The sequence below is a fragment of the Oncorhynchus mykiss genome, chromosome 5 (genome assembly GCF_013265735.2).
Source record: "Oncorhynchus mykiss isolate Arlee chromosome 5, USDA_OmykA_1.1, whole genome shotgun sequence".
Lineage (NCBI taxonomy): Eukaryota > Metazoa > Chordata > Actinopteri > Salmoniformes > Salmonidae > Oncorhynchus > Oncorhynchus mykiss.
Genome location: NC_048569.1, coordinates 23,342,477 through 23,360,836, shown reverse-complemented (window position 1 = coordinate 23,360,836; position 18,360 = coordinate 23,342,477). Strand labels below are relative to the sequence as shown.

The 18,360-nt window shown below is 42.7% G+C and overlaps 2 protein-coding genes across 4 annotated transcripts in view; both read left to right on the top strand.

Annotated features, from left to right (window-relative positions):
- The first annotated feature begins 343 nt into the window (after positions 1–343).
- On the top strand, positions 344–8,809 carry aggf1 (angiogenic factor with G patch and FHA domains 1). 3 transcript variants are annotated; one of them, XM_021602149.2, is made up of 16 exons: positions 344–473; positions 560–621; positions 3,388–3,596; positions 3,709–3,808; positions 3,928–4,151; positions 4,421–4,552; positions 4,633–4,833; positions 5,718–6,147; positions 6,382–6,493; positions 6,672–6,723; positions 6,822–6,923; positions 7,001–7,172; positions 7,332–7,411; positions 7,746–7,873; positions 8,022–8,121; positions 8,349–8,809. In XM_021602149.2, the coding sequence occupies exons 3-16, from the start codon at positions 3,396–3,398 to the stop codon at positions 8,562–8,564; spliced, it is 2,250 nt and encodes a 749-aa protein (XP_021457824.1). In that variant the 5' UTR covers positions 344–473; positions 560–621; positions 3,388–3,395; the 3' UTR covers positions 8,565–8,809. The 3 variants fall into 3 exon arrangements, with proteins under 3 accessions (XP_021457824.1, XP_021457823.1, XP_021457825.1); XM_021602148.2 differs by having other exon boundaries at positions 413–621; XM_021602150.2 differs by lacking the exon at positions 5,718–6,147 and adding an exon at positions 5,240–5,309 and having other exon boundaries at positions 413–621.
- A 621-nt stretch (positions 8,810–9,430) lies between these two features.
- Positions 9,431–18,360, top strand: part of pde8b (phosphodiesterase 8B) — a 96,183-nt gene continuing 87,253 nt past the window's right edge. The window contains exon 1 of the mRNA XM_036977078.1: positions 9,431–9,652. Coding sequence (XP_036832973.1) covers positions 9,602–9,652 — 51 coding nt within the window. The 5' untranslated portion in view covers positions 9,431–9,601. The remainder of the gene's footprint in view (positions 9,653–18,360) is intronic.

Sequence of the window (18,360 nt, the reverse complement as noted above, 5' to 3'; positions counted from 1 at the left end):
AGTTGTTACTATGGAGACAACACTTAAAAAATGAATTTCCTAATGTTTGGATTTCGAAACAGTCAAGAGCTGGAAAGCAATGCTTGGCAGAGTTTCCAAACAACACAATAACTGCAAACATTTTGCCCACAATCTCTACAGCCATACTCGTCATGACCCCTGCTGGTCTGTATGTGGAAGTATTTATTGACAGTAAATTGAGTGCAGTAGTATTTACATTTCTACAGCATAACATGTTTTGACTGATAATCGATACCATCACATATTTTTGAGAACACAAACCTCTGCGATACATGGATTTTTTTTTATTCAACCAGAGATAGAGTTATTTCCAAATACTCGACCTATTCAAACTCCAAACCACGAGTGGCGCTCTCAGCCAGCTGTGGCATCTTGTACCGTGGACGATAGAATGACGTTGGTTGAAAAAATGGCGGCCACGTTGGATTGTAAACACATCAACTGTACCAATTGTAACTTTCTTTATTATCAACAAAACATGTAGTCGGGTGTGTCAGCAATGCATGGTGGTTACAAGATGTTTATGTTCAACTTTCAGGTTGATATTCTTGGCGGAGAGAAACGAGGGCGTTCGTCCAAGCGAAGAAAACAAACGAATCGGTAAGACCATTCACAGCTAACGTTAGCAATATGTTAGCAGATAGCTAACGCTAGCGTACCATATCAATGAATGGAGCAAACTCTCATTGGAACTTAACATACGGGTGTCATCCTAGTTTGTCCTTATGCCGTTGGTAATTTGAGACAATACCTACAGCAAAATTCGGTCTGTGCGTGGCTCTCACGGTTTGTTCACACCTGAATCATGCGTATTGCGTACATGGTGTTCGCGCATGCGTCAGGTAAATGAAAATGACAGTTTATTCAACATTCTGTTGAATAAAGCCCACCAGACTTTATGGTGATAACTAGGCTAGCTTTTCCATAGTACCTAGACCTACCCTAGCCCTTGATCATGACTCTCTGTTCCATAACATTACACATGCCATTGGATGAAGGCGGCTACTGTATACTCTGTCTGAACATTAACATACATCGCTTGCAGTACGGTTTTGGAAGCATTAGGCCCTTATCTTTCATATCAGCTCCAGCTCAACATTCAACACAATAGTGCACCCTAAGCTAAGGACCCTGGGACTAAACACCTCCCTCTGCAACTGGATCCTGGTAAAAACACATGCCATGCCTATCCTCAACATGGGGGCCCCTCGGGGGTGCATGCTTAGTCCCCTCCTGTACTCCTTGTTCGCTCCTTGAAGACACATACCAAAGCACGCAACAGGCTGACCAATACAAGGGTTGAAAAATGTCAAGTTCAATTCGTAACTAAGTTCTTTTTTAAATTCCAATTGGAAAGATTTAACCATTTGCAATTATATCTACTTATGATAAGGTAAAAGGTTTATGTTTCGGTCTCCATATGACATGGTAAATACGTTACTGTTCAAAAGGTTGGGGTCACTTAGAAATGTCCTTGTTTTTGAAAGAAAAGCAAAAAAAAAGTCCATTCAAATAACATCAAATTGATCAGAAATACAGTGTATACACTGTTAATGTTGTAAATGACTGTTGTAGCTGGAAACTTCTGATTTACATTTTTTTTTTGAATGTCTAATTAGGTAGGTGTGCCCATTATCAGCAGCCATCACTCCTGTGCTCCAATGGCACGTTGTGTTAGCTAATCCAAGCTTATCATTTAAAAGGCTAATTGATCATTAGAAAACCCTTTTGCAATTATGTTAGCACAACTGAAAACTGTTGTGCTGATTTTAAAGAAGCAATAAAACTGTCCTTTAGACTAGTTGAGTATCTGAGGCATCAGCATTTGTGGGTTCGATTGCAAGCTAAAAATGTCCAGAAACAAAGAACTTTCTTCTGAAACTCGTCAGTCTATTCCTGTTCTGAGAAATGAAGGCTATTCCATGCGAGAAATTGCCAAGAAACTGAATTTCTCATACAATGCTGTGTACTACTCCCTTCACATAATAGTGCAAACTGGCTCAAACCAGAATAGAAAGAGTGGCAGGCACCGGTGCACAACTGAGCAAGATTTGAAGTACATTAGAGTCTAGTTTGAGAAACAGACGCCTCACAAGTCCTCAACTGGCAGCTTCATTAAATAGTACCATGCAAAACACCTGGCTTAACGTCAACAGTGAAGAGGCGACTCCGGGATGCTGGCCTTCTACTCAGAGTTCCTCTGTCCAGTGTCTGTGTTCTTTTGGCCATCTTAATCTTTTCTTTTTATTGGCCAGTCTGAGATGAGGCTTTTTCTTTTCAACTCTGCCTAGAAGGCCGCATCCCGGAGTCACCTCCAAACACACCAAGTCCAAACACACCAAGAAAGTTGTGAAGAGGGCACGACAATGCCTTTCTCCCTCAGGAGACTGAAAAGATTTGGCATGGGTACCCAGATCCTCAAAAAGTTCTACAGCTGCACCATCGAGAGCGTCCTGACCCGTTGCGTCACCGCATGACCGGTACATCACTGGGGCCAAGCTTTCTGCCATCCAGTACCTATATATTAGGCGGTGTCAAAAAATTGTCAGATTCCAGTCACCCAAGTCATAGACTGTTCTCTCTTCTAGGGCATGGCAAGTGGTACCGCAGCACCACGTTTAGGTTCAAAAGGCTCCTTAACAGCTTCTAAGACATTGACTTGGTACCAGTACCCCATTTTTAAAGTTTATTCAGTAAATATTTTCTTAACTCTATTTTCTTAAAACTGCATTGTTGGTTAAGAGCTCGTAAGTATTTTACGGTAAGGTCTAGACCTATTGTATTCGGCGCATGTGTCGAGAAATCATTTACATTTTTATGAAAGGTGAAATTGATACACACCTTGATAGGGTTAATGTTCCCACATGGCCATATCTCCATGTTACAGCGCATTTTTACGGAAAACAGACGGCAGACGGGGCGATACCTGTGCTAATTAGCTATCTAGTATGCCCCGAACACCTTTGTGTAGGCATAACTCGGGAAGGGTAGCGGAAGTGTAGTTTTGTCAGATGGAGATACCCGTAGCTGTATGGATCTGCCAAAACTGCTACAGTAAGTGTATCTGTTTTTCTTTTTAGGATTCTTTCTCGCTGATGAAAGATAAGGGCATTATGTTTCGAAAGCCGTATCGTAAGCGATGGTTGACGTTTCTAAACATTAAAACACAGTATAGGAATTGTAGTTCACATGAAGCAGTCGTGGGCGAAGCTAATGGCCGAGATCTGTAGGGAGAAGGCAGAATGCTGCCTAGAATTTGAGAGCTGGCCTATCCTTTAATGCATACCAATATAACAAATAATAATGCTAGCATATTATGGTTATAACAATCACTTTACACGTTGTAACCCTGTGTGTCAATGACAGCCAGAAGTATGGCGACAAATGGAGAGAAGGCGAGTGGAGGAGAGGAGGGGTCGGATTCCGAGGTGGCTGAGCTTCGCCAGAAAGTAGAGTCGCTAAAGCAAGAACTGAAAAGCTGCACAAAAGAACTGACCAAATTACAGAAACAACTGACCAAGTCTGAGAGTCTTCAGAAAAGCACAGAAGGCTACAATGAAGACTTGAGGAAACAGGTAGCTACCAAGAACAATCTAGCCATCATTAAATAAGTATATGATATGCACAAATGAGTGAATTTACAACTTACGGTGCTACTTTTTTCCTTAACATGATTTGATACAATAGGTCAACAAGCTTAGTGCAGAGATTCATGAACGAAAGAAAAAGGCGAAAGAGAGAGCTGAAGCTGAGACACAGACAGAGGAATATACCTGGTCAGAAACTGGTGAGCAATCTAACCACCACCAATTCCCAGGACCAGCAGTTTGGGATTGATCCAAATGAATAATTTGATTTTATTTTGCTCCACTTACAGATACATTGATACTTCTGTGTTATTTGCAGATTATTACAACTACTACTATGGAGGAGGCTACTACCAGGGTGATGGTGTGACTACAGACACCCAGGTGACAGTGACACCTGAGGGGCAGGAAGCCACTGATGCCGCAGAGATGACAGCTGCAGAATCAACCACTGACACAGCTACAGACATGACGACAGACAACGCCACAGCGATGATTACAGAGGTGTCTGTAGAGGGTGGTATTGCTGCCGCTCAACCAGAGGCGAGTTTGATTACCGTCCCTCCACTCAATCTAGTCTGACTGAGGACAGTGAGGTGTCTCGTCTTCCAAAAGACTACCTTTTTTTTGTGCTGATCTTCCTAACACGTGACAACAATCACTCCTTCATGGGCCATGGCTAAAGAAGACTATTAGAAACATGATCATGATGTCTATTTGGAAGAGCACAAGAAATACTAGAAGATCGATGACCGACACAGTGCAAAAATAGTTTGGGAACTTTCTTTCTTTACTTGTGTTTGTTCCAGCAGGAAGTGGATACGGGCTCCATAGCAGACATGCTGAGAGCCACAGCTGAGCAGGCCATGACACAGACTGGCTTTGTGTTTGATGAGACCACAGGGATGTACTACGACCACAGCACTGGCTTTTACTACGACTCGGTACTAAACCACCCACACACACGATCACTATGTCATTATTTAACACTCTTTTTAATTGTGTCACTGTCTCCCTCCCCTAGGCCAGTCAGTTGTACTATGATAACAACACAGGCATGTACTACTACTACGATGCAGAGAGTGGCAAGTACCAGTTCCACTCCAGGATAGAGGTTCCTACTGTACAGCCTGTCTCAGAGACCAGCCAGGTGAAAAAGAGCCTAGACAAGAAAGGAAGGAAGTGGAAGAAAGTTCCAGAGAGAACCGCCCGTCAGGATGATAAGGTGGGTGACCGTTCCAGAGATGAACCAGAAACACTACAAGAGAATTACAGCAAATTCATAATAAAAAAAAGATTAAGAAGGGATAATTTATGTGTTAACTAGCTAAACATTTCTCATTGTTGTATACAACTGACCTGTTATCCTTACTGTTTTTGATTTGTGCTGACATGAGGCTCCTGAAGCATCTCACCTTCAGTAGTTTAGAGATTGTAATTGACTTCTTAGGATCCATTTGAACCATGATCTATGTGGTCTCAGTTGTCAAATACTTGCAGGGGTGATTTTAGACTTTCTGCAGCAGCTATAGTTTTGTTTTGGAGTCTGATACATTTTTGTCAAGTACAGGGGTTTGGCTATTGCTTGCAGCTGCTGTTTAGTTGACTGAATGCTATTCCTCTGGTCATAGGTAGAAGACGTGACTAACTCACTGGCTAACATGAAGATTTCCTATTTCTGGAACTCAGCTTCCCGTAGAGGTACACGTCTCACATAGATACTTAGAACAATTATTTCACAGCAGAAAGACCCCCATGCAGACATGAGGTATAGCCAACACAGCTTTGGTGCAAAAAAAAGTCAGGTTTCAGAGCTCAGGGATTTGGCTGCTTAGTCTGGTCAAGAGTACGTTTTTGAGGATCACTTTCAATGTATTGCAGCTTGAGTCAATACATTGACTTTGCTGTGATGCAGTACAGGCCTACTGTCTTTGAGAACTGAGACCCATATCCAAAAAGGACCACAAAACAATACAGGGAGGTTTTGATGCAGAGAGCTCACTGTCCAAATTCATAGAAAGCCTCTTGTGTCCTGTGTCTGCCAAGGGAGTTTTCTGGAGATGCTTCAGGTGCATCCTCCCCTCTGATTTATTGCCTGTCTGCCGACAGGGCCTTGTAAAGGAGGAGCTGGACCTTGATGAGTGGATGGAGCGGCGAATCCCGAAGAGGGGCACAGGCTCGCGCAGGCATAGGGGCCGGTCTCTTACTCCAGACACTCCTCTGCAAAAAAAACGCTCCTTGAAGACTCGCCAGGCGAAGAGTGCCGAACGCTCGTTGAAGAGGAAGAAGAGGAAGGACGGGTTGCGCTCCGATGATGCGAGCAGCTCAAGGAGGAAGAAGAAGAAGGCTAAATCAGATAAACTCATCAAGAAAAAGAAGAAGGCTAAAGCAGCGTCTGCGTCGCAGAGTGATGACTCGAGTGGGAACAATGATCCTGAGGAGGGGGAGATCACGGAGTCGGAGAGAGAATGGAAGTCTACCTCTTCCTCCCCTCCTCCCACCAAATACAGCTCAGAGTCAGAGATAGAGAGTCAGGAAGGTGAGAGGCGAGGACGGACACAGTTTAGAGTTATTTAGCCTGTCAGCTTTCTATGCACTTTTCGCTGGGGTTTCTTTAAAGGAGAAGGCAGAATGAAACAAAGCACTGTGTCAAAAGTCTAACATCACCTGATATTTGTTCATCTGTTTTCCTAAATGTTTCCTGTAGTTAAAATATTGCTCAGCAGAATTGTCATGTCAGTGTATGTGATATTGTGTGTATGTGTGTCCCCAGTTGCTGAGAAGGTATGGCCACCCTGTGTGAGGGTGACAGTGGTCAGATCTCCAGTGTTACAGACAGGAACACTCTTCATCATCACAGCTGACTCTCCAGCCACCATTGGCAGGTCAGTACAGTGCTGTAGACTCTGGCCCATGCGTGGTCAGTTTGAATGGCCAATGTGTGGTCAGTTTGTCTATTTAACCACCAGGGGGAATGAGAGCTCAGATCATTATTTCTGAAATTAAGTTTAAACTACCTGTGGCATTTTGAGGTACTGTTTTCACATAAGTCTATCTTTTCAGGGAGAAGGATATGAACCATGCCATTAGTATATCTGAAATGGGAGTCAGTAAGGTATAACAACTTATTTCATTTATTTGTTAGATTCTGCAGGCCATCAAATTAAATCATAATGGTATTGATGGGTTCTATATATTTAATTTAAATCCCAGCTCCATGCAGAGGTGTACTTTGACCAGGACCAACAGTGCTACATGCTAGTGGACCAGGGAAGTCAGAACGGAACTGTCCTCAATGGCAACCGAATCCTACAGGTGGGTCAGACACGCACTCACTCACACACCTTGGTTGGAAAGTGAAGTAGTAACAGGATTGTTTTCCCTCCCATCAGCCCAACGCTAAGTGTGACCCTTGCCCTCTGACCCATGGGGATGAGGTGAAGATGGGAGAGACTGTTCTGTCCTTCCACATCCACGCAGGGACAGACACCTGTGACGGCTGTGAACCTGGACAGGTCATGGCTCACCTCAGCAAACACCAGAGGAACCAACCACTACAGACCGGTAGAGAACAACCTGATTAATTTGCGGACACTCATGTGTTGCATCCGTCTTTGTATGTTGTCTGTATAAGACCGAACACTAATGCAATGCTCACACACCTAGCTACCCATGCCACACACACGGCCCAGTCTCTAACTAGCCAGATGTGTTGTTCCTCAGGTCCAGCTCCAACCAAAGAGGACAAGGAGCTGCTCCGACAGAAAGAACTGAAACAGATGAAGGTTAAATATGGCCTGAAGGTAAGTGACTGGTTCTCCACCACCACTACAACTTCATCTGTTGTCCCCGTCTGCTGTTTTATTACTGCTCAATAAGGTCCATTGGTAATCCTTTGTTGGAAATGTCCTTGTCAATCAGATCTCCACCTAGCTTCTCTGTGTATACAAAGATGTTATCTGACAGAAGTTTTCATCCAATTAAACTGTTCTGTTTTTGCTCAAGCAAGTCTTGTTGAAATGTAAGTTACTAGAGACTGAGCAGTCCCATAGTTTACCTTCTTTCCTTGTCGCTAACAGCAGTGAGTATATTACTTTGTTTAGTAAGTGTCTCCTTTGTCTCCCTCTGTTCCAACAGAGCGCTGAGTATGAGGAGGATAAAGCCCTGAGGAACCCCAGGTATGTGGACCGGGCCGAGTCTCGCCGTCAGACGGTGGGCAGCGAGGGAGTCTTTCAACGGGATGACGCACCCGCCTCTGTACACGTGTAGGTAGCCATCTGATTGGTTGAGTCATTGCAAGTGTGTATGTGCCACGTATGCACATGTATGTAGTAAGAACTAGTGGTTCCCACGTCCTAGACTGATCTGAAGTTGTCTTGTCTCGATTTTGTACTTGTTTCCCTCCTTGTCCAGTGAGATCAGTGAAGTCAACAAGGGAAGGAAGATGTTGGAGAAGATGGGCTGGAAGAAAGGAGAAGGCCTGGGCAAAGATGGAGCTGGAATGAAAGACCCGGTAATCTTAACATTTCCCCCTTTCTGTTTGAGTTCTCCTAGTATTCCCAGTGTTCAGAGATGGGAGTTTTTCTGTAGTATTTAACTAGGGATTAATGAATAGTTATAGTTTTAAGTTGACCGAACTTCACACCAGTATACTCCACCTGTTGTGATTTCATCCCAGTTCTTTCTCACTTTGCTCACACATCTGATCTGATATTTCCTACCATTCTGGTTTTCCCGTAGATCCAGTTGAAGGTCCGGAAGTCCCAGTCAGGCTTTGGGGCAGGAGCTGTTGTGTCGGTGGACGAGGCTGGGACTCTGAGTAGGACCAAGACCCAGAGGAACTGGGAGAAGGCCAGGGAGCGGTTTAATGACACATGCCAGACAGAGACACCCACAGTAAAGAAGGAGCAGAGCCCAGCACCCAAACCCTGGGTTAAAGGAGAAGTGGCTGAGTGACATCCAATGTTTCTAGTCTATATCTCAGAAAGGCCAGTCACCCTATCCACCATGGAGAAGTGGGTAATTGACTGCAGACAGACACACAGGGTGGTCTAATTGCATTATCTTTACTGACTGAATCCACTTCTTGGAATGAGGGTGGAGTGAGTATGGTGCTGGTACTCAGATTTTATTCCAACCGCAATAAAGTGGCATAGCGCCATCTGTCCAGTCATTCAGAACTGTGCAGTGTGAACATTAAATGTGTGGGTTTTTTATTTTATATTTATTTAACTAGGCAAGTCAGTTAAGAACAAATTCTTATTTTCAATGACTGCCTAGGAACGGTGGGCTTAAGTACGCAGAACGACAGCTGTTTACCTTGTCAGCTCGGGGATTCAATCTAGCAACCTTTCGATTACTAGTCCAACTCAAACCACTAGGCTACCTGCTGCCCAAGAGAGGGATGGCGCAGAAGCAGAATTGGGTTCTGCATAATTTAATATGCTAAAGAACCTTGTTCCTGCAAATGTGTGACATGTCTTACTCTTGAAGAAAAACGAATGTAAAGCAACAGTTTTTTGAGCAGCCTGTGATATCCACCGAGACTGTACAATCATACTTAAAATGTTGTTTTGATTTTGTCTGCAGTACAAAAGGTAATTATTTTAGGCCTTTATTTAATTTGACATTACATTAAACAAAGAAAGTGAATCAACTCCTTATTTCAGGAGGTGAAGAGCATGCTAGCTAGATAGCTAATATAAAACGCACGTGCACTTTTCCATGGCCATAACAAGCACCAACTTCAAATCCGGCGGCACTAGGACTGCATGGACATACTTCGGTTGCACGCCTAGAAGCGGACCCGAAAAAGTTCCTCTGAAGTCTAACTGACTTCAAAATCGGTCATTTCTCCGGTCCCTGGCCATCCATTCCTCAACTCGATGGAGACAACGACCGAGAACCGCGGATGCAGTTTCGCGCTTTTCTAGACCGAAATTAATAATCTCAAAGTTTTACCACTCGCAAAGGACATAACCCAGGTTCAAGAAATGAGTCGGATTTCGACAGTAGAAAGTGAATTATCCAATGGACCGCAAAAGGTAAGGCAATTTGAGTTATTAATGAGGAAGAGAACACTGTAGTACAAGTACACTATTCCAACACTACAATTTGATTAGGCCATTTTTATCATGCGATTTCAATCCATGACTAGGGATTTTTATACAGGCCTATCACGAATTGCCCTTGATAAGAAACTGCTGATATGACCTAGACATTAATTTGGTGAGTTTACGTATAGTATTTTATCTACTGTTATTTAGCCTATTTACTATAGGCATCCATATGCATAATTTACTTAGACAAGCTCTATATGACTAGACTGACGAATTCATCTGTCATGATGGGAAGAATTGTTCCCCTTGGCCTGATTTGGTGTTATACACTGTAGCCTATGAGAAGAGCTTTGCAGGAGATTGCAGTTTAACTAATTATTGGGGCAGAGTGGACCCTTAGGCTCAGGTTATAGGGTGGCTTGAAGTTAAATGCCCCCCAGGGTTAAACGCCGCCCTCCTGTAATTCTCACAGAAACCACTTTGTCACCAAAGAAAATGCTCAACAAAAAAATGTAATCTGTCTCAACTCTTTAAATCAGTACAACAAAACGACTGTGCTACATTGATCTAATATACAGTACCAGTCAAAAGTTTGGACACACCTACTCATTCAAGGATAATCAACACTATGAAATAACACATATGGAATCATGTAGTAACCAAAAAAAGTTTCTTCAAGTGCAGTCGCAAAAACCATCAAGTGCTATGATGAAACTGACTCTCATGAGGACCGTCATAGGAATGGTTGACCCAGAATTACCTCTGCTACTGAAGATAAGTTCATTCGAGTTACCAGCCTCAGAAATTGCAGCCCAAATAAAAGCTTCACAGAGTTCAAGTAACAGACATCTCAACATCAACTGTTCAGATGACACTGTGTGAATCAGGCCTTCATGGTCAAATTGCTGCAAAGAAGCCACTACTAAAGGACACCAATAAGAAGAAGAGACTTGCTTGTACCAAGAAACACGAGCAATCGACATTAGATCGGTGGAAATTTGTCCTTTGGTCTGGAGTCCAAATTGGAGATTTTTGGTTCCTACCGCCGTGTCTTTGTGAGATGCAGTGTGGGTGAACGGATGATCTCTGCATGTGTATTTCCCACCGTAAAGCATTGAGAAAGAAGTGTTATGGTGTGGGGGTAATTTGCTGGTGACACTGACACTGAATTATTTAGACTTCAAGGCACACTTAACCAGCATTGCTACCACACCATTCTGCAGTGATACGCCATCCCATGTGGTTTGCGCTTAGTGGGACTATCATTTCTTTTTCAACAAGACAATGACCCAAAACACCTCCAAGAAGGGGAAGTGATAGAGTGCTGCATTAGATGACCTGGCCTCCACAATCCCCCAACCTCAACCAAATTGAGATGGTTTGGGATGAGTCGTACCGCAGAGTGAAGGAAAAGCAGCCAACAAGTGCTCAGCATATGTGGGAACTCCTTCAAGACTGTTGGAAAAGCATTCCAGGTGAAGCTGGTTGAGAGAATTCCAAGAGTGTGCAAAGCTGTCATCAAGGCAAAGGGTGACTATTTGAAGAATCTCAAATATAAAATATATTTGGATTTGTTTAACACTGTTTTGTTTATTCACAGTTTTGATGTCTTCACCATTATTCTACAATGTAGAAAATTGTAAAAAATTAAGAAAAACTCTTGAATGAGTAGGTGTTCTAAAACTATTGACTGGTAGTGTATATAATCTAATGAAGTTGGATCTATAACCTTTTTTTCTACATAAACCAGTATGGGAGTCTAAAGATAAATAGTCAACTTTATTAGAAATAAATTGTAATCACTTTTTAATAAAATAGTAACATTTAAAGTGAGTATGTTTGGGGCAAAATGCCCCAGGTCAATCAATGCAAGTCATTGGATCAAATAATCTATATGTAACTTCTTTGAGTTACACAATTTTGAAATACTTTAGGATGATTTGGACAGGAAAATATATTAATCGTGAGATGTGCAATGTCATTCTATTCCGATGTTTGATTGATTTAAAATAAAATACTAAGACTTTACTCAAATTACTCAAAAATGCCACAATAAAACATATATAATGGATTTTGACACACTAATCTTCAGGGGGCATTTTGCCCATATAGGGGGGTGTTTTTAAAGCTTTTTAAAGTTTTTGTTTTTATTGAATAACAAAAAAACAAAATATTCTGCCCTCTTATTTCCCTTCAAAATGTGTTTGTATAAGGATAGCCAGATGCACATATCTAAATCTTATCAAATGTAGCTATTTTCTATCAGAAAATAGACATTTCTCTTAAGGGGGTTGTTTTCCCACCAACTTATCCTATGGTTGTATCATAATAAGGACATATTTTATGGTCTTTATGGGTGGATGTAACCCCACTGTTACACTTTATAATCTGGATATAATCAGATCATATGACACTATTGGCTTCTAATCAGATTAAGGGTATCATGCAGTGTATAGTGTTTCCCCACTGTGCCAAGAATTTGATTGTTTTGTCCTTGGTATTGTTTGATTTACAGTAGGTCTAAGCTAGTTGCCAGACAATAGGCACTTCTTGGCTCAAAAACAGCAGAGTTGTTTCCTTTCTCTTTCTCTTTCCCTCTTTGAAAGACTCTCTCAAGTCCCTGAACACAAATCAAGTGTGCAAGATGTCGCCAGAGGGGATGGCTGCCGTCTTTCGGCTCTTAACCAACCATGCTATTTTGTTTGTTTTTTTCGCCTTGTTTGTAACTTGTTTTGTACATAATGTTGCTGCTACCGTCTCTCATGACCGAAAGAGCTTCTGGACATCAGAACTGTGATTACTCACCTCTGATTAGACAAATAATGTTTTTCCATGAGTCATACGGGAAGGAGATACTAAAGACACCTGACCACTCCCAGATCCTCGGCATTCACTGTAGAAGGAAACAGAGATTTCGCTGAAAAATATCAGGGTACCATGTGAGGATCAGGCGACGAGTGTCTAATCTGCCTTTGCCTTCTGTCCTGCTAGCTAACGTTTAATCGCTGGAAAACAAATGGGATGAACTGAAAGCTCATATATCCTACCAACTGGACATTAAAAACTGAAATATCTTATGTTTCACCGATTCGTGGCTGAACGATGACATTAAGAACATACAGCTGGCGGGATATACACTCTATCAGCAGGATAGAACAGAAGTCTCTGGTAAGACATGGGGTGGAGGCCTATGCATACAATTAAACAACAGCTGGTGCACGATATCTAAGGAAGTTTCAAGGTTTTTCTCGCCTGAAGTAGAGTATCTCATGATAAGCTGTAGACCACACTATCTACCTAGAGAGTTTTCATCTATTTTTCGTAGCTGTCTACACACCACCACAGACCGATCCTGACACTAAAACCACACTCAATGAGCTGTATACTGCCATAAGCAAACAGGAAAACGCTCATCCAGAGGCGGCGCTCCTAGTGGCCGGGGACTTTAAAGCAGGGAAACTTAAATCAGTTTTACATAATTTTTATCAGCATGTTAAATGTGCAACCAGAGGGAAAATAATTCTAGACCACCTTTACACACAGAGACGCATACAAAGCTCTCCCTCGACCCTCCATTAGGCAAATGTGACCATAATTCTATCCTCCTGATTCCTGCTTACAAGCAAAGATTAAAGCAGGAAGCACCAGTGACTCGGTCTATAAAAAAGTGGTCAGATGAAGCAGATGCTAAGATACAGGACTGCTTTGCTAGCACATACTGGATGGAATATGTTCTGAGATTCCTCCGATGGCATTGAGGAGTACACCACATCAGTCACTGGCTTCATCAATAAGTGCATTGATGACATTGTCCCCACAGTGACTGGACGTACATAGTCCAACCAGAAGCCATAGATTACAGGCAACATTTGCACTGAGCTAAAGGGGAGAGCTGCCGCTTTCAAAGAGCGGGACTCTAACCCGGAAGCTTATAAGAAATCCCGCTATGCCCTCCGACGAACCATCAAACAGGCAAAGCGTCAATACAGGACTAAGATCAAATTGTACTACACTGGCTACGACGTGGTAGGGCTTGCAAAACATTACAGACTACAAAGGGAAGCACAGCCGAGAGCTGCCCAGTGACACGAGCCTACCAGACGTGCTAAATAACTTCTACGCTCGCTTCGAGGCAAGTAACACTGAAACATGCATGAGAGCATCAGCTGTTCCGGACGACTGTATGATCATGCTCTCCATAGCCGATGTGAGTAAGACCTTTAAACAGGTCAACATTCACAAGACCGGAGGACCAGACGGATTACCAGAACGTGTACTCCGGGCATGCGCTGACCAACTGGCAAGTGTCTTTACTGACATTTCAACCTCTCCCTGTCTGAGTCTATAATACCAACATGGTTCAAGCAAACCACCATAGTCCCTGTGTCCAAGAACACTAAGGTAACCTGCTTAAATGACTACCGACATGTAGCACTCACGTCTGTAGCCATGAAGTGCTTTGAAAAGCTGGTATTGGCTCACATCAACACCATTATCCCAGAAACCCTAGACCCACTCTAATTTGCAGACCGAACCAACAGATCCACAAATGATGCAATCTCTATTGCACTCCACACTGCCCTTTCACACCTGGAGGAACACCTATGTGAGAATGCTATTCATTGACTACAGCTCAGCGTTCAACATCATAGTGCCCTCAAAGCTCATCACTAAGCTAAGGACCCTGGGACTAAACACCTGGACTTCCATGACGGGCTGTCCCCAGGTGGTAAGGGTAGGTAACAACACAGCCGCCACGCTGATCCTCAACACAGGCGCCCCTCAGGGATCCGTGCTCAGTCCCCTCCTGTACTCCCTGTTCACTCATGACTGCACGGCCAGACACGACTCCAACACCATCCTTAAGTTGGCTGAAGACACAACAGTGGTTGGCCTGATCACCGACAATGATGAGACAGCCTATAGGGAGGAGTACAAAGACCTGGCCATGTGGTGCAAGGACAACAACCTCTCCCTCAATGTAATCAAGACGAAGAAAATTATTGTGGACTACAGGAAAAGGAGGGCCGAGCACACCCAGACTATTTGCATTGCCCCCCCCTTCTACGCTGCTGCTACTCTCTGTTATTATCTATGCATAGTCACTTTAATAACTCTACCTACATGTACATATTGCCTCAATTACCTCGACACCGGTGCCCCCACCCATTGACTCTGTACTGGTACCCCCTGTATATAGCCCCTCTATAATTATTTAGGTATTTTTTTTAAACTGCATTGTTGGTTAAGGGCTTGTAAGTAAGCAATTCACTGTAAGGTCTTCCTTCACCTGTTGTATTCAGCGCATAATATCAAATTTATCATAAATACAGTGTAGCCAATGTTAATACAGTCTCAATGTCAACAGTCAAGAGGCAACTCCGGGATGCTGGCCTTCTAGTCGGAGTTGCACAGAAAAAGCCATATGTTAGACTGGCCAATAAAAAGAAAAGATTAAGATGGCCAAAAGAACACAGACACTGGACAGAGGAACTCTGCCTTTCCTCTGTCCTAGAAGGCCAGTATCCCGGAGTCGCCTCTTCACTGTTGACGTTGAGACTGGTGTTTTGCGGGTACTATTTAATGAAGCTGCCAGTTGAGGACTTGTGAGGCGTCTGTTTCTCAAACTAGACATTCTAATATACTTGTCCTCTTGTTCAGTTGTGCACCGGGGTCTCCCACTCCTCTTTCTATTCTGGTTAAAGCCAGTTTGCACTGTTCTGTGAACGGAGTAGTACACATGTTTGTACGAGATCTTCCATTTCTTGGCAATTTCTTGCATGGAATAGCCTTCATTTCTCAGAACAAGAATAGACTGACGAGTTTCAGAAGAAAGGTCTTTGTTTCTGGCCATTTTGAGCCTGCAATCGAGCCCACAAGTGCTGATGCTCCAGATACTCAACTAGTCTAAAGAGGGCCAATTGTATTGCTTCTCTAATCAGAACAACCATTTTCAGCTGTGCTAACATAATTGCAAAAGGTTTTCTAATGATCAATTAGCCTTTTAAAATGATTCACTTGGATTAGCTAACAACGTGCCATTGGAACACAGGAGTGATGGTTGCTGATAATGGGCCTCTGAATGCCTATGTAGATATTCCATTAAACATCCAACGTTTCCAGCTACCGTAGTCATTTCATCAACTCGCACACTATGTCCTTCTCATCAGAGTGCTGCAGGTTGTGTGTGTGTGTGTGTGTGTGTGTGTCTTGACCAATCAGATTCACGGAAATCACAGGTCGCCCAGGTCGGCATGTCTGTAGAGAGCAGAGCACGCTCGCCACTTTGCTCTGATATTCTTTTAGCAAACGGGAAAAGAACTCACTCCGGACAGACAAAGAAAAAACTCTTTACAGAAAGACATGTTGTATCAGTCTGATCAACTGTAGAACTAGCCTCTATGCGTCCTGTCCCATCTGGCTACGGAAACCAAGCGGTAACGTTATGTATTTATAGCCAATTTGTTTCTTTTAAGAGAAAATGTGAATGTGATCAAATTTGGTGTATATTCAAACTTCGGTTGGCTAGGCTACCTAGGACTTTTTGAATCAAAATAATTGACTGGAATTCATCAAATCAACAAATAGTGATGACATGGGCTAGACCAGGGCTCTCCGACCCTGTTCCTGGAGAGCAACCGTCCTGTAGGTTTTCACTCCCACCCTTTTCCTGGAGAGCTACCCTCTGGTAGGTTTTCATTCCAACACTGTTCCTGGAGAGCTACCGTCCTGTGGCTTTTCATTCCAACCCTGTTCCTGGAGAGCTACTGTCCTGTAGGTTTTCCTTCCAACCTTGTTCCTGGAGAGCTACCGTCCTGTAGGTTTTCACTCCAACCCTGTTCCTGGAGAGCTACCCTCCTGTAGGTTTTCATTCCAACCCTAATCTAGTGCAGCTGATTCTAATAATTAGCTGGTTGATCAGGTTAGTTACAACTGGGGTTGGAGCAAAAACCTCCAGGAGGGTAGCTCACCAGGAACAGCGTTGGAGAACCCTGGGCTAGACTGTGTTAATGTGCCGGTAACTTTTTAATTATATATGTTCTGTATACAGCCTACACAGGGCTGGAATTTAAGGATTTTGGTCACTGGCCGTTTCTAATACTGGGCCTTATGATGCAACCCTGCATAAAGCAAGCTCAGCCCTGTTAGTTATATTGTCTTCTATTGTCTTGTCAGTGTAACATAAGCCCCCCCCCCCCCCCTGTTAGTCTAGTTTTATATGAACAAATACAAGGTTGCTGCAGTTTGACAGGGTTTTCATCCTCTCTATAGGGCCAGGAATTTTTCCAGGAGTTGAAAACTATGTTACCTGAGTTGAAAAACCCTGTTCTCATCATAACACATATAAAACCCTTTTGCAACTGATGAATCAATATGTCATACCCTACACAGAGATTGACTTTAAAGTCTGAAAGGCACTTACCCATCGGCCAAGTCAGCAGTATTTTTGGGTTGGCCGAAGATTATGGTCACTTGCCCGAAAATTTGAAAATATTTGTTTACATGCAGAAATGCCATAACTTTTCGGTCGCATAATTAAACAGGGAGGAAGCAGACAAACAGTTTTACTGGCCTGCTACATTGGACGCATAACTTTTGCAGAGTGGGATATTCCAATTAATTTCAACAAAACCTGGCCGCTACCTTGTTACCTACATACGGGGGAAGTTAACGTAGCTAGGCGACGGAGCAATAGGATAAGGTGTACTGCACTCTGTTCGCCCTGACCAAAAGTTACACTTCCAGTGTAGCAATTATTTTGCGACGCACCTACTGGGATTCTTTGCAGTTTGGTTGTTTTCAGTTTGAAAAAATCTCCTGCTTAATGGGACAACCACAGAGCAGGCTCAACTTGCCAGGTTGCCATAAATGCCTTAAATCTTTTACTTAAACAATGGGGATGAACCAGAAAGATTAGTTTTAGGCTTCACCTACTAGAATGTCTTACAAACACTTCATTTTAACAATGTAACACTACAACTAGTGGCAACTGAGCTGCCAACAACATTAAGGAGACAAAATCTTAACTTTGCTTGAGTTTTGAATACATGGGTGTAAGGGGTTATGAGACAGATTTAAGGTGTACTGAAACATTCATCCTAAGGTGTTCTGAAACAGGACATCGTGTGTCGTAACACCACTTGATCAAGAGTCGTGCAACACCTTGCAGAAGACTGGGAGCCCTACCGGAAAAGTTGAAAACACTATTATGGTGTTTCCAGTCCTGTTTCATGTAGTTAGATCCCTTCTCTTTTGGTGCCATTTCCTCTCTCTAAAGCTCCTAAACACTTTGCTGTTCACATCCTGTCTAGTGTAAAATAACAACCCTTCTTCTGGAGCTTCCAAATATTGTAGATGTGAGTCCCTCTTTTTGTTATTCTTATGGTGTGCTGATAAACTCCTCATTGGGAATTCCAAAAGGTCAAATGTACAGTATTATGCTCAAACAAAATATAAGCGAAAATATAGTTTTGTGAAAATACTAATTATGAAGATTGTCCAGGATAATAATTCATGAGTACAATATTACCTTTTCAAGACATGATTGTGAAGCTTCAGATGCGTTATCCTTTTTTTGCAAATTATTAAATGACAACAAAACATTAACAGGTGTTTCACTTTTTTTACAATGATAAAGGCAGTTCAAAGATCTGTAAGGTATTTGTTATTCTTCTAAATCTACGGAAATATGG